The sequence below is a fragment of the Ornithorhynchus anatinus genome, chromosome 17 (assembly GCF_004115215.2).
Source record: "Ornithorhynchus anatinus isolate Pmale09 chromosome 17, mOrnAna1.pri.v4, whole genome shotgun sequence".
NCBI lineage: Eukaryota > Metazoa > Chordata > Mammalia > Monotremata > Ornithorhynchidae > Ornithorhynchus > Ornithorhynchus anatinus.
Window position 1 is genome coordinate 11,103,100 of NC_041744.1, and position 15,124 is coordinate 11,118,223.

Here is a 15,124-nt window from a genome sequence, read left to right on the forward strand (position 1 = left end):
TAGAGCCCAGTGAAGAGGGACTCTCCCTCCTTCCCCATTTCAGGTCCCAGGCTGACTACCCCCCACCCCCCAGTTCCTCCGGAGAAGAGGGGGCTACCCGCCATGGGAGGGACCTCCTCCAGCCCCACCCAAAAGTCCCCATCCCTCCCACCCAAACCCTTCCTGCTAAAAGCACATAAAAGGCTCTGCCTCAGCTTCCCCCAGAGAAGAGGAGCCAGAGACGGCAGGTGAGTCAGGTTCTCGAGTCCTCTGGGTGGGAGAGGGATGGAGGAGGGGGGAGTAGGTGCTCAGGGGAGAACGGTTCCTTTTTCCCATGAGCCTCCCTAATGGGCACCCCCCACCCCTTGAATAAGCTGTCGCTCTCATCACTCTCGCCGGGGTGGGTTTCGTTTCAGAGATGAAGCTGCTCCTGGCCCTCTTGGGAGTCGTGGTGGTGCTGGCCACCTCCCCCGGTAATCAGCCTCGGGAACCCAGGGCGGGATGTGGGCAGGGCTGAGGGGAGAGTAAGGGACGAGACCTCCCCAAGACTGTGCCTGGGGTCTGTGAAAGAGGCCAGCAGACCCCAGAGGGGGCTGAGGCCTGGAGTTTGGGGGGCGTCAGAAGCCTTCGGGCAGAGTCCCCAAGGGAGAGGAAGGGAGGGGCTCCCGGGTGCACGGACTTTGCCCGATCCTGACCCTTCTTCCCGCCGGACAGACCCCCCCGAGGAGCTGGGGACCGCCGCCCTGCTGAGCAGCGTGGAGGAGGCCAAGCGGCTGGTGGACACCGCCTACAAACAGACCCGGGAAAGGTGGGGTTTCCGGGCTAAAAGAGGGTGGAGCTTTAGGAGTTCAAGAGGCAGGGGGGACCAAGCTGGGTGGGATGGGACATCCAGAAGCAGCTCCAAAAGCCAAGGCAGCCCCAGGCCGGGAACCAGTCGCCCTCTGCTCCCCCTTCCTTAGTCTCTCTTTCTCTTTATTCATTCATTCGATCATATTTATTGAGCGCTTATAAAGCACTCTGCTAAGTGCTTGGGGGAGTAAAATATAACAATAAACAGACACATTCCCTGCCCACCACGAGCTCACAGTCTCTCTTCCGTGGCTGCAGGGGTGGGACGGGGGACACAGCCAAGGCTGGGCCAGGGTGAGTGACTGGGCATGGGGCTGGATTCTGGGTTTCACCTCCCCCTCACTGTTCTCAACTCCCACCTTCCCGTGCCGCCCCACCGAGGCAGGATTAAACAACGGCTGCAGTCTGGGACCGTGAGCCCGTCGGACCTACTGGCCTACTTCAAACAGCCGGTGGCCGGAACCCGGACGGCCAGCCGGACGGCCGACTACCTACACGTGGCCCTGAGCCTGCTGGAGCGGCACCTGCGGCTCGTCCAACCGGGACCCTTCAACGTCACAGGTGTCGCCCGAAGCCGGGCATCGAGCTGAGGGAGGAAAGGAGGGCAGGGGGTTAGAAAGGTGCAGCCTCTAGGAACCGCTGCCCCACTCCCCTGCCCCGGGAGATAACCGTCTCCTTAGGCCCATGAAGTGCGTAGCATCGATGAGCCGATCTATCATATTTGAGAGCTTACTGCATTCAGAGCGCCGTATAGAGCGTTTGGGGGCATACAATCTAATAGAATCGGTAGACACGTTCCCTGCCCACAAGGAAACCTGTCGCGGGGCAGGGAATGTGCCTGTTTTATTGTTGTAGTCTCCCAAGCATTTAGTGCAGCACTTTGCACACAGTAAGCGCTCAATAAATATGATTGAATGAACAAAAGGAGCTTACAGTCTAGAGGGAAAGAAATCAAGTAGGGCTGGAGAGGTCTGGGAGATGAGGTGGGGTGGAGGGGCAGGGCTGGAGATGAGGGGGAAAAAGAGGGAGGGGAACTGGCTGGAGACAAGGCCTCAGCTCCCGAGGCCTCTAAGAGGCTCCAATCCCCCTCCCGCAGATCTGCTGACCCCAACCCAGATGGAAGTGCTGTCCAAGGCAAGTGGCTGTGCGTTCGAAGACGTGGGGGTGAAGTGTGAGTTCCGTAACAAGTACCGCACCATCACCGGCCGGTGCAACAACAGGTGAGTTCTGGGATCGGGGGGTTTCTTCAAAGAGATTGTTGGAAGCCCTCTGGAACCCCAGATGTGCCATGTGCCCCCACCCCCAGCTCATCCAGTAAATTGGTTTGTCCCACAGTGGGCCTGTCCAATGGGTCCCGCCGGTCAGATCCGGGGTTCAGCTCCCAAGAAGCCTCTCCAACAGCTCAGAATGTCCCCTTCTCCATTTCAGGAGGAACCCCACCCTGGGGGCTTCAAACAGAGCTTTGGCCCGCTGGCTGCCTGCCGAGTATGAAGATGGCTTCTCTCTGCCCTATGGGTGGACGGCAGGAAGGAGGCGACATGGCTTTTCTCTCCCACTGGTGAGGTCCGGGCAGCGGGGAGGCGGCTCATTTGATCGGGTTTAGGTGTCTCGAACATCTGGAAGGGGGGACACGGCTACTGTACGCCCAGAGTTCTTTCCTCCTCTTACGAGAGGCTGGACGCTGTCACCCAGGGGTCTCCCGGCAAAGGGAAGCAGCGTGTCCTGGTGGATAGAGCACCGGCCTGGGAATCAGAAGGACTGCGTTTCCAATCCAGTGCTGCCGCTTGCCTGCTACGTGACCTTGGACAAATCACTTAATTTCTCTGGGCCTCAGTTATATTGATGCTATTGATGCCCGTTTACTTGTTTTGATGTCCGTCTCCCCCCTTCTAGACTGTGAGCTCGTTGTTGGGTAGAGATTGTATCTATCTGTGGCTGAATTGTACTTTCCAACCACTTAGTACAGTGCTCTGCATGCAGTAACTGCTCAAAAAATACAATTGAATGAATGAATAAAATGGGGATCAAGACTGTGAGCCCTGTGTGGGACATGGACTGTGTTCAATCCATTTAGCTTGTACTCACTCCAGGGCTTAGTAAAGTGCCCAGCATATGGTGAGTGCTTAACAAATACCATTTAAAAAAAGGGGTAATAATAATAATGTTGGTATTTGTTAAGCGCTTACTATGTGCAGAGCACTGTTCTAAGCGCTGGGGTAGATACAGGGTAATCAGGTTGTCCCACGTGAGGCTCACGGTTAATCCCCATTTTACAGATGAGGTAACTGAGGCACAGAGAAGTGAAGGGACTTGCCCACAGTCACACAGCTGACAAGTGGCAGAGCTGGGTAGGGACTGGAGTACTATAGGTCAAGGCGGGCCAAGGATGGAAATGAGGGGAAACAAGAAGCCGTGACGGGGTGACGGGAAGGCTACTGTCAGCTGGGGACCAGGGTGGGGGGACTCCAGGTTGGCTGTCGGACAGCCCGGTCTACTGCCTTCTATGCCTAGTTCTGACTCCAGCCGGGGCCAGAACGGTTCGAGCTGGGAATGGCTCTTTGTGCGTTAGAAAGCTTCAGGAGTTGACGGGGACGTCTAACCCTGCTTCCGGTTTTTTCCTGTCACTCAGGCCCGCGCCGTATCCAACCAGATCATCCGCTTCCCCAACAACAGAATCACAGCCGACCGGGGCCGGGCCCTCATGTTCATGCAATGGGGACAGTTCATTGACCACGACCTGGACCTCTCCCCCGACACGCCAGCCCGGATCACCTTCTCCAGTGGCATCGACTGTGAAAAGAGCTGTGCCCAGCTGCCTCCCTGCTTCCCCATCAAGGTACGGCCCCGCGCCCCCCCAGAGCTGCTCGGGGACGGACCCCCTGCCCTCTCTCCTTCATGCTTCTCTGTGTAACTTTCTAGGGGAATGTGAGGGGGGTCTTGGCGTACCAGTATACCAGAGTATTTGTGAGTGTGGGATTGGGTGAGGGTTTTAAAGTTTCTCAATATGCTCCTCACTAATTTAAGGAAATGGATCAGGCCTCCAGGCCCAGTTACAGTGGAGTTCAACACCTTCTCTGCTGGGCATCCCTGCTCCCTTTATTCTGGGCTCATCCCTTTAGGTATTGATTCTTTTTAAATTCCTTTTTCAGGATATTCACCTTCAAATCTCTACTACTATTATTAGTAAACTGTAGTACTAGGAATAAACTAGTGGTAATAGTTAATTGAGCATTTACTTGGGCTAGGTGCTTGGGAAGTCCAGAATAATGAAGTTACGTCCCCTTCCTACAAGAAGCTTACACTCTACATTTGTTTCCCACCCTACACCCTTAGCCCGCTGCTCTAGTTTCTAGCTTGTCTATGTTTCATTTCCTCTTTTTTTTATGGTATTTGTTAAGCACTTACTATGTGCCAAGTACTGTACTAAGCGCTGAGGTAGACACAAGATAATCAGGTTGGACACAGTCCTTGTCCCGCCTAGGGCTCACAGCCTTAAGGCCTATTTTACAGATGAGGTAACTGAGGCACAGAGCAGTGAAATGACAGTGCCCGGAGCTTAGTACAGTGCCTGGCACATAGGAAGTGCTTGAAAATGCTATTACTGTTGTTGTTGTTATTATCATCATCATTATTACTTGCCCAAGGTCACGTAGCGGATATGTGAGGGTGTCGGAATTAGAACCCAGATCCCCTGACTCCCAGGCCTGTGCTCTTTCCATTAGGTCAAGCTGCTTCGCACAGTGCAGCCTCTTACAGTGCTCCTCTCTGGAGACAGAGTGTCCCGGAACAGCTGGAACCGGCTCTGGTTTGCTAAGAGCCATTTGGGTTGCTGAGACTCTGGTCCTCTGTGCTAAATTTCCTATGCAGATTTGCAAGTGGAAGTCTGGTTTGAGCTGTGCCAGACACAGGGAGGGACTGGAAAATGCCCTGAGTTCCACGTCTGGGGCTCCAAACTGAGGTATTAGTGTCAGAGTCAATCAGTCAGCAATCCTATTTATTGAGCGCTTATTGTGTCCAGAGCACTGTGCTAAACACCGGGGAGAGTACAATATAACAATATAACAGATTCATTCCCTGCCCGCAGTGAGCTTAAAGACCAGAGGGGGAAACAGACATATATATAAATCAATAAAATTACAGATATGTACACAAGGGGGGTGTACAAAGGGAGCAAATAATAATAATGTTGGTATTTGTTAAGCACTTAGTATGTGCAGAGCACTGTTCTAAACGCTGGGGTAGCTATAGGGTAATCAGGTTGTCCCACGTGAGGCTCACAATTAATCCCCATTTTACAGTTGAGGTAACTGAGGCACAGAGAAGTTGTGACTTGCCCACAGTCACACGGCTGACAAGTGGCAGAGCCGGGATTTGAACCCATGACCTCTGACTCCCAAGCCTGGGCTCTTCCCACTGAGCCACGATCAGGATGACATCAAAGGGAATGGAAGAAGAGGAAAGGAGGGCTTAGAGAGGGAAGGCCTCTTGGAGGAGAGTGCCTTCCATAACGCTTTAAATGGGAAGAGAGTAATTGCAAGTCGCATATGAAGAGGGAGGGCGTTCCAGGCCAGAAGTAGGATGTGGGTGAGAGGTTGGCGGCGAGATTGAAGTGGCGTGAGAAGGTTAGCATTAGATGAGCTAAGTGTGTGAGCTGGTTGTAGTAGGAGAGTAGCAAGGTGGTTGAGTGTTTTAAAGCCATTGGCAAGGAGTTTCTGCTGAATTGTACTTCCCAAGCACTTAGTCCAGTGCTCTGCACACAGTCAGCACTCAATAAACGCGATTGAATGAATGAAGGCAGAGGTGGGCCTGTTCCAAACCACCGTGGTCTGCATCTCCCCGAAGGCCAAGGTGGAGAGGAACAGGGTTGCAAGACTCCTGCCCTGGGATGTCCCACAATGAGCCACTCTTTCCTTGGCTCAGGTGACAGGAAGGCTGCACGGGCGCAACAGCCAATAGTTTAGATTTCTGTTCTGCCACGGAAGATCCAGGTTTCCATGGCTACTTGCATAGGATCAGGCCCAGCTGACTTCCTTTAACTACAGCTGGGGGAAATTAGTGGACTGTTGGTATTTGTTAAGCGCTTACTATGTGCCGAGCACTGTTCTAAGAGCTGGGGTAGACATAGGGGAATCAGGTTGTCCCACGTGGGGCTCACAGTCTTGATCCCCATTTTACAGATGAGGGAACTGAGGCACAGAGAAGTTAAGTGACTTGCCCACAGTCACACAGCCGACAAGTGGCAGAGCTGGGATTCGAACTCGTGAGCCCTGACTCCAAAGCCCATGCTCTTTCCACTGAGCCACGCTGCTTGTACTGGTACTAGGACTGGTACTTGCAAGGTTGGGAGGGTCCCTACGCAAGTGTGGATGACCCAAAAGAAGATGCCATCTTCCTTTCCCTGACTGGGTACCCAGAGAGGTACTGCCAGGGGGGCAGCCCGATCTCATCCATTTCTCTCGGGCCACAGATCCCACCCAACGACCCCCGGATCTCCAACCAGAACGACTGCATCCCCTTCTTCCGCTCCTCGCCGGCCTGCCCAAATCGGAGGAAAGTCGTCCGGGAGCAGATCAACGCGCTGACCTCCTTCCTGGACGCCAGCATGGTGTACGGCAGCGAGGACGCCCTGGCCGCCAGGCTGAGGAACCAGTCCAACCAGCTGGGTCTCCTAGCCGTCAACACCCGCTTCCGTGACTCCGGCCGGAGCCTCCTGCCCTTCGACAACCTCTCCGATGACCCCTGCCTCCTTACCAACCGAGCTCTCCGCATCCCCTGCTTCCTTGCAGGTCAGGGCCGGGGTCCGGGCTCCTGAAAGAGCTGAGCTCAGTGGGTCATCAGCTCTGGCTGACCTGAGCGAAAGGGTGGGTGTGGTAGGGAAGGAGTTCCAGGACTTTGCACCCTATTGAGAGAAATACAAATTGCTGGCTTATATGGGCATGCATTACTCATCAGCAGATTTTCTTCTCGTGCATTAATCCCATTTCTCATCTGAACCTTCTCCCCCTCTCACATAGGCATGTTTGTCAATACGTACCACATATGTGCTTTGTGTGGCCTTTGTGGGGTCTTCTTCGAATAGAAAGGAATCTATCTTTATGTACTTATGGGCAGCAGTGGACCAGGCATTTACAGTGTCCACCGGTCATCTTGTTTGCCTCTTCAGGCCCTGTTCTTCAGTTTCAAGTTCTTCAGAATTAGGAACCCTGTCTTCCCTCACCTCTCTAAACTCCCAAAGTGCCTAACCCTACTCCAGGGGCCCAGTAACTATTTATTGTTGTGCTTAGACTTGATGAAATCATTTTGCTTTCTTGAATAAGACGGAGGAGAAGGGAGGCAGAACTGGAGATGGACAAAGGAGAGCGATCCAGATGTACAGAGATTCTTGGTCTCCTCTGATGAGATCAAAATAATAGCATGAAGCTGGAAAGCGTGAGAAGAGTACAGATTACTAGGGAGCAGATGCCAATCTATTTATACTAAATATCTGAAATGATTGGGACCCAGGCAGATCTCAAATATTTCAGACAACAGAGGAGAGTCAGAGAAGAGCTGGAGACCCTTCCAGATGGAGGAGGGGAGGGCCCGAATGGTAGGCCTGTCTTACTTGCTTAGGGTCAAGCCCAGCTGACGTCCTTTCTTTAACCATCGGGGGGTCCTTGGGGGAAGTTGGTGGGCTGGTACCTGTCTGCAAGGTTGTCCGAGGGCAGGTGGGCTCAGAAGTGGCATCCTGGTGTTCCTCTTTTGGCGACACCTTTGGTCTCGAATCTGAAGTCTTATAAGGATATCTGGCCCTCAAGGTGATTGATAGAAGTAGCCCAGGGGCCCCTGCCAGGTCCAGGGGTGGAATTCAGGGGCCAGGCTCAGGGTCAGGAACCTCCAAATGTCAATGACCCAAATTTAAAGTGGACAGAAAAATTTCAGTAAATTGAAAGTGTGCGTTCCTGGTGCTGAGAGACATGGATCATTTGCTAGAAATGACCTGGCAAGTTGTAGTCTCTGTGAGAGCTGGCTTCTGGCCACTACCTGGTTCCAGGTAGGTGTAATGATAATAACTGTGGTATCTGTTAAGGGCTTACTATAGGCCAGATACTCTTCTAAATGCTGGGGTAGATAGAAGATAATCCGGTTGAACAGTCCCTGTCCCTCAGAGGGCTCCCATTCTTAATTTCCATTTTATAGCTTAGGGAACTGAGGCACAGAGAAGTTAAGTGACTTGCCCAAAGTCACACAGAAGACAAGTAGCGGAACCGAGGTCAGAACACAGGCCCATGCATATCCACTAGGTCATGCTGCTTCACCTCTAGAGCCTAAGCACGGCGAGAAGCCCTGGAGGGTTTCCTGGATCACACACAGTGGAGTGCAAGTGTCTCCCAGGGAAGAGGGGCCCACCCAGCCACGCTTTGGTGGGGCCTCTGCCCTGTGGATGCGTGGCACGGGCCGGCCCACAGCTCCCTCCCCATCCCAGTCTCTCGGGGAGATGGGCAGGGAGGGTGGAGGAGGGCTTTAGAAGATTATCTGGGAATGGAGACCCAGGGCATATTTAACATCGACAGAAAACTAATCAATTTTTGGCCCACAGGCCCGACCCCAGGCTAGCTCAGCTCAGACGAGTCTCTGGTTAGGGAAAAGTCAGAGATGAAGGTCACTGAGTGGCTCTTGTGTGCTTTGATTTTTTGAAGGTGACACGCGGGCAAGCGAAACGCCCAAGCTGGCGGCCATGCACACCCTCTTCGTACGGGAACACAACCGGCTGGCCACGGAACTGCGGCGCCTCAACCCCAGCTGGACTGGGGAGAGACTGTACCAGGAGGCCCGGAAGATCCTGGGAGCCATGGTCCAGGTAATGACCTTTTCCCCCTACCAGGGTCAACCTGGGCCCAAACGGGCTAAGCAAACTGCCAAGCTCAGCCTGAAACTTGTCCAAGGGGAATGGGGTGGGGGAGCAGAAGGATTGGAGCTAACTAGGCCTGTCTGGGAAGACCGGGTGTCCTGAAATTTCAGAGATAGGCTCAGCTTGGAAGGAGGATCAGCATGCCTCTCCTACCTAGTGGGGTTGGGGGAAGGAAGAGAGAGGAAAGAGATCACAGTGTTCCATCTGCCGTTAGTCTGGCACTCCGGGCAGCGGTGAGTGCCCAAGTCCCGGTCTCCACCGGTGCTCAAGATGGCTGCACAATCCCTGAGCCCTTCAGGCCTGGCAGTCACGGTGGTCCAGAACCCTGGGTTCATGGGACCCAGAGCTCAGGGGAAGGCACCGAAGCCGCCAGGCCCTGAACTCAATGGGCCCAGCTTGGTCTGAGTGGAAGCTGCCACGGCTCCACTGAGCGTCGTACTGAGCTCGGGAGAATAGTCTAAAGCATAGGTGATGTCTTTAATTGTGTATGTGAAAGGGTGGTGGTTGAATGGGGTACCATTCTCCTCACCCAGACCCCCCTCCATCTCTGTTTTTATCCTCCTCTGCTTTTAGAAGCAGCACGGCCTAGTGGATAAAGCATGAGCCTGGGAGTCAGGTGGTCATGGGTTCTAATCCCGGCTCTGCAAGTCCCTTCACTTTTCTGTGCTTTAGTTGTTTCATCTGCAAGATGGGGATTCAGACTGTGAGCGCCATGTGGGACAGGGACTGTGTCCAACCCGATTTGCCTGCACCCCAGTGCTTAGTCCCTGACACATAGTAAGCACTTAACAACTGCCACAATTATTATTATTATTATTTCCCTGGTCAAGTGTCCGAGCCACGAGCGGAAAGAGAACGAAGGCCTCACGGTGGGGGTGGCGGTGGGGAGGGAGGGAAGGACTCAACCCTACTTCTTCCCTAATAGATCATCACCTACCGAGACTATCTGCCCCGAGTGCTGGGCCCTAGCAGAGCCCAGAGAACACTGGGGAAGTACCAGGGCTATCGCTCCTCCGTGGACCCCCGGATTGCCAACGTCTTCACCCTCGCTTTCCGCTTCGGCCATACCATGATCCAGCCTTTCATGGTCCGCTTAGACAGCCGGTTCCGGCCCACGGGGTCCAACGCCCAGGTGCCTCTCAGCACGGTCTTCTTCGCCACTTGGAGAATTGTGAATGAAGGTTATTGCCACTTACGGCCCCTCACTGCAGGGGGATGAAGGGAGGGAAGGGGGAGTCTCACGTCTCTGAGGAGATGGCTGAGAGGATGCCCCCCGAGGCCTCTCCTGGCCACGGCTCCTTACCTTCCTGCCTATCGAGGGCCCTGCTGTCGGCTCAGGGGAAAGAGCGTGGTCCTGGGAAGCGGGAGACCTGGGTTCTAGTCCTGGTTCTGCCAGCTGGGGCCAAGACATTGTCGACGCAGGTTTCCGGACAAAGTATCCCCTATGGCCTTCCGTGTGCTGGATAGGACCGGCCGGAATCCTGAAAAATAACCGGCCGGGACCAGACGGTGCCACCTTGTGCAACCCACGATCGTCGATTCCCTCGTGCAGGTTCTCGGTCCTGAAGCCTCAGTACTGAGGCTCGTTCCCGATGGGAGACCCCAGTGAGAGGATGGGGGAGCTCTGCCTTCCCCCCAACTCTCCTCGGGCATCACAGAGACAAACTGGATTCTCCCTAGGACCACCCCAGATCCCAGCGGGACCATGATGCTTGCTGGGGGCTTTTCTGGGGCTAGAGAGGTGGCCACTTATTTAAGCCAGTCTGGCTGTCCTTTCTGAGTAGAAGGCTCCCCTGGGAGGTGGTGATGATCATAATGATGATGTTTAAGTGCTTATTGTCTTCCAAGCACTGTACTAAGTGCTGGAGTAGATGCAAAATAATCAGGTCAGATAAAGTCCCTGTCCCCCATGAGCTCGGAGTCTAAGTGGGAAGGAGAACGGGGATTGGATGAGGAAACTTGAGGCACAGAGAAGTTCAGTGTCTTGTCCAAGGTCACACAGTTGACAAGTGGCAGAGCTGGGATTAGAGCCTGGGTCCCCTGACTCCCAGGCCCCTGGTCTGCCCACTAGACTCTACTGATGTGGCCATCCTGCCCCCACAGGTGGAATAGATTCCATCCTCCGGGGCCTCATGGCCACACCCGCCAAACTGAACCAACAGAGCGAAATGCTGGTGGATGAACTCCGGGAAAGGCTTTTCAGGCAGATCAGGAGGATCGGGCTGGACTTGGGGGCTCTGAACATGCAGCGCAGCCGGGACCACGGGCTTCCAGGTGAGAGATCTGAACTGGTTGTTCCACTAGGCCATCTGACCATTATTGCAATCAAATGAGTGAAGATATATTTATTGAGCGCCTACCGTTGACAGAGCACTGTACTAAATGCTTGGGAAAAGTCCAATTCAACAGAGTCGGTAGAGGCAATCCCTGCCCATAAGGAGCATCCTGGGCAGAACCACGCTTTTGTCTTTCTCCCTCATTAGGGCGTAAGGTCCTTGAGGCCAGGGAGCGAGCATCTTACTTCCATTCTGTACTTCCCAAGCAACTAGTGTAGGGGTCAGTAAGAAGTGGGCACTAAATAAATGCTGCTTCTGCTGCTGAGCGTTACCTGTTAGAGTGGGGGTCAGGTCAAGGGAGGAGACTGAAAATGCCCCATCCAAGCGTGCAAACAATATCTGTGGAACAGACTAGGGACTGGCCTGCCTGTATCTTGGCCTGCTTTATTATTATTAATCAAAATTGTGATATTTAAGCCCTTACTAGGTTCTAAGTGCTGTGGTAGTTACAAGATAGATTGGACTCAGTCCCTGTCTTACACGGGGCTAATAGTCTAGAAGGGAGGCAGAACAGTTTTTGAATCTAGCCTGTAAACTCTTTGTGGGCATGGAATGTGTCTGTTATACTCTCCCAAGCGTTTTGTACAGTGCTGTGCACACAGTAAGCGCTCAGTAAATATGACTGACTGAATCCCTTTTTTACAGATGAGGTAACTGAGCAGTAACTAGAGCAGTTAAGTAATTTGGCTAAGGTCATCCAGCTGGGGGCAAGTGGAGGAGTCAGGATTAGAACCTCGAAGGCAGTCAGCCCCCCCAGAAGGCCCAGGAATCTCCGGGCTCCTCCATCTATGCGATGGCCCCACTTTTGGGGGTCCCCAGGAAGGTCTGCTGGAATCTGAGGGATGAAGGCTATGACATCTCCTGCAGGATACAACGCCTGGAGACGGTTCTGCGGACTCTCCCAGCCCCGTAATTTGGCCCAGCTTAGCAGGGTCCTGAGGAACCGGGAACTGGCCAGGAAGTTCCTGGCCCTGTACGGGACCCCGGACAACATCGACATCTGGATTGGGGCCATCGCCGAGCCCTTGGTGCGGGGCGGCAGGGTTGGACCCCTTTTGGCCTGCCTGTTTGAGAACCAGTTCAAGAGAGTCCGCGATGGGGACCGGTGAGTGGCCTGAACCCCCGAAGATGTGTGTCTGGAGGAAGGGTAGGGAAAGGAGGGGAAGTGTGGAGGGAGGCATCAACCAGAAAACTTGAGGAGCTGGAGGAGGCCTGGGCTGAAGGGAGCCCCTAGCGTAGACCCCGAATTAAATTTTTCCTCAGGCCGGGGATGCCCTCCAGTCTAGGGGAATTGGCCCAGAGTGGGCCGAGCCCAGGGACCACCCAGAACCTTGCAACCTCCCAGCCCGATCACTTGGCTTTGTTCACGACTCTAGCCTGGCCCCCGTGGCCAAAGAAATGTTTTGGTGGCCAGGGAATGGCACCGGGAACAGAATGTGACTTGGAGAGAGAAGCAGTCTCTCTTCCTTTGTTTAGGGAAACTCATCAATCAAATCAATTGATGGGATTCACTGAGTGCTTACTGGGTGCAGAGCACTGTATCAAGCGCTGGGGAGGGAGTACAATACCATAGGGTTGGTGGATATGACCCCTGTACACAAGGAGCTTACAGACTAAATTGCATCACTTGCTCCTCACCTTGCCTCCTTGTTTCCTCAGTGGCTCTTGCGCTAATTCCCAGGCCCAGATCATCCCTAGAACCTGCTTCTTCTGCTCCTACACGCGTGCCTCTGAGCACTCAGCGGAAATCTGGCAAACCAGGCTGATGTCTGCCCTTTCAAATATCCACTGGGCAACGCTCCCTCAACAACTCCCTGACCCACAACCCCGTCGACCATTCCAGATCTTAAACAACTCCCTGAAGCCCCCCGAGACCCAATTTCCTCCCTCCCTGGCCCTCTCTGGCTAACTTCTTGAGGGTCAAAATGGACATCATCCAACGTGAACCTCCTCAAGGGTCACCTTAGCTTCCTCAAAGCTCTTCTTCCCCTTCCACTGCTCTCTCCTCCCACCTATCACTGAGGAGGGGGGTCAGGCACCTCTTTTAAAATCTAACCCCCATTGCCTGTGCCCTCTATCCTACCTCTCTTCCTTTTGAAAAATACTGTTATCTCCTCTGGCTTCTTCTCTTCGTCTTGCCAACTTGCTCTAGTCTTTCCCATCCTAAAAAGGCTCTGTGCACATGGTTTCCAGTGATAAGTCACCCACTGACAACTCCCTACATTCTCTCTCTCTCTCTCTAGATTCTGGTGGCAAAACAGGCGGGTCTTCACTCGGCAGCAGCGCAGGGCGCTGAAGAGAATCTCCCTGTCCCGCATCATCTGTGACAACACTGGCATCACCTCGGTCCCCCGCGATATCTTCAAGGCCAACAGCTTCCCCAGAAACTTCGTGAGCTGCAACTGCATCCCCAGCCTGAACCTGGCAGCGTGGAGAAGTCGTTAATGACCCCCCAGGTAAAGGTCGGGGGGGGGGGGGTAAGGGGAGGTGACCTCCCCCAACCTACACCTGGATTTGGGGAGTAAGACTCTCTGAAAGGTCCCCTTGTTTAGACTCTCCCCGACACCAACCCAGAAAAATGTCAGGAGTCCCAGAAAACAGGAACGGACTAAATCCCTTCAAGCTTCCCGAATGCCCGAGAAGGGCTCAGTCCGGGTGCGGAGAGGATGGGAAAGGGGATTCCTAGTCCTTACCTTCCTGAAGTTGAGCCACCCCCACACCTCCTCATTTCTCTCACCCAGTTTTCCCGTGTGTCCTCCAGGAGTCTGGGCCAAGTCTTCTGCTCTGACGCCGCGGAACCCTGAGTTTGGGAGGCAGCTATGGCCAGGCAACTTCCTCTCCTCAGAAGCCTCACTTCACACAGATGCTTTTGCTGGCTACCATCCTGGCACCAGATTAGCACTCCCGGCTCCAACCCGCTGCCCGGGCCAACCAGGGGCTCTGGTCCTGCTCACCTCTGCCACCTCCCATGCCTGCCCCTGCCTCTGGGTGCCAGGAGAACTGGATCCTGGCTTTCAAGTCAGCTGCCCTCCAGAGCATTTCTTGGGTCCACGCCCCAAGAGCTGAGAGCTCCAGCTTCAGATTCCAGTCCCCAGAGAACAGTTCCTGGTCTCCATGTTGGACAAGCTGCATTGCCCCAGCTCCCTCTGACTGAACATGGCGGTTGAATGGCCCTGATCCGTTGCTCCTTCATAGGGGCGAGGGCCTGGACTGGCCAGGTCTGGTCAGTTGGTTTGTACAATCTGCTTCTGCCAATAAAGCACTCCTTTGAGCAGGGTGTGGAGGATCTGGGTTTCCTTGGGGCTGACAGGGGGCCAGGCTGGGGTTGTTTTGTCTTCCAGAGCCTCTCTTGCATTCCCAGGCCTTCAGGAGGAGGACGTCAAGCCTATCCTTGGGTCACAGGGGAAGAGAAATGAAAGTCGCTGGAGTTCGTGAGCGTGAAACATCAGGTTGGTGTGCTGAAGGGAGACTGCAGCTGGGATGTTGCAGACAGAGGGCACAGATTCTCCGGGTCTACTCCTCTGCTCAGTGCCGGTGGAGAGGCGCCTCCCCAAACCCACAATGGAAGATGGGGCTCATGGCTCCCAAGAACCCTCTCCAGACTCTCCCCTTCGCTACAGGTAATAATAATAACTGTGGTTTTTGTTAAACACTAATATGCACTTATACTTGCTCTTCCTTTTCTTAGACCGTGAGCCTTACGTGGGTCAGGGTCACTGTCCAACCTGATTATCTTGTATCAACCTCAGCATTTAGTAAAGTGCTTGGCATGTAGTAATTTTTTTTTTACGGTACTTTTTATGCGATTACTATGGGCCAGGTACTGTTCTAAGTGCTGGGGTAGACTCAAGGAAATCAGGTTGGATACAGGCCATGTCTCACATGGGGCTCACAGTCTTCATTCCCATTTTACAAATGAGGTCACACACAGAGAAGTGAGTGGCTTTCCCAAGGTCACACAAAGGATTTGAACCCAGGTCTTTTTGATTCCCAGGCCTGTTCTCTATACCCTAGGACATGCTGCTTCACTTAACAAATACCATAATTATTATTATTACTAAGCACTGAG

The 15,124-nt window shown here is 53.7% G+C and overlaps 1 protein-coding gene across 2 annotated transcripts; it reads left to right on the plus strand.

Annotated features, from left to right (window-relative positions):
- The first annotated feature begins 187 nt into the window (after nucleotides 1-187).
- LOC100074596 (eosinophil peroxidase) lies at nucleotides 188-14,332 on the plus strand. Of its 2 annotated transcripts, none has more exons than XM_039914573.1 (14): nucleotides 188-227; nucleotides 396-452; nucleotides 694-787; nucleotides 1,214-1,389; nucleotides 1,925-2,048; nucleotides 2,257-2,386; nucleotides 3,458-3,664; nucleotides 6,296-6,614; nucleotides 8,508-8,668; nucleotides 9,645-9,900; nucleotides 10,823-10,993; nucleotides 11,923-12,160; nucleotides 13,299-13,511; nucleotides 13,797-14,332. In XM_039914573.1, exons 2-13 carry the CDS (start codon nucleotides 398-400, stop codon nucleotides 13,498-13,500), a joined length of 2,133 nt encoding a protein of 710 aa, XP_039770507.1. In that variant the 5' UTR covers nucleotides 188-227; nucleotides 396-397; the 3' UTR covers nucleotides 13,501-13,511; nucleotides 13,797-14,332. The 2 variants fall into 2 exon arrangements, with proteins under 2 accessions (XP_039770507.1, XP_028938698.1); XM_029082865.2 differs by having other exon boundaries at nucleotides 13,817-14,332.
- The last annotated feature ends 792 nt before the right edge of the window (nucleotides 14,333-15,124 follow it).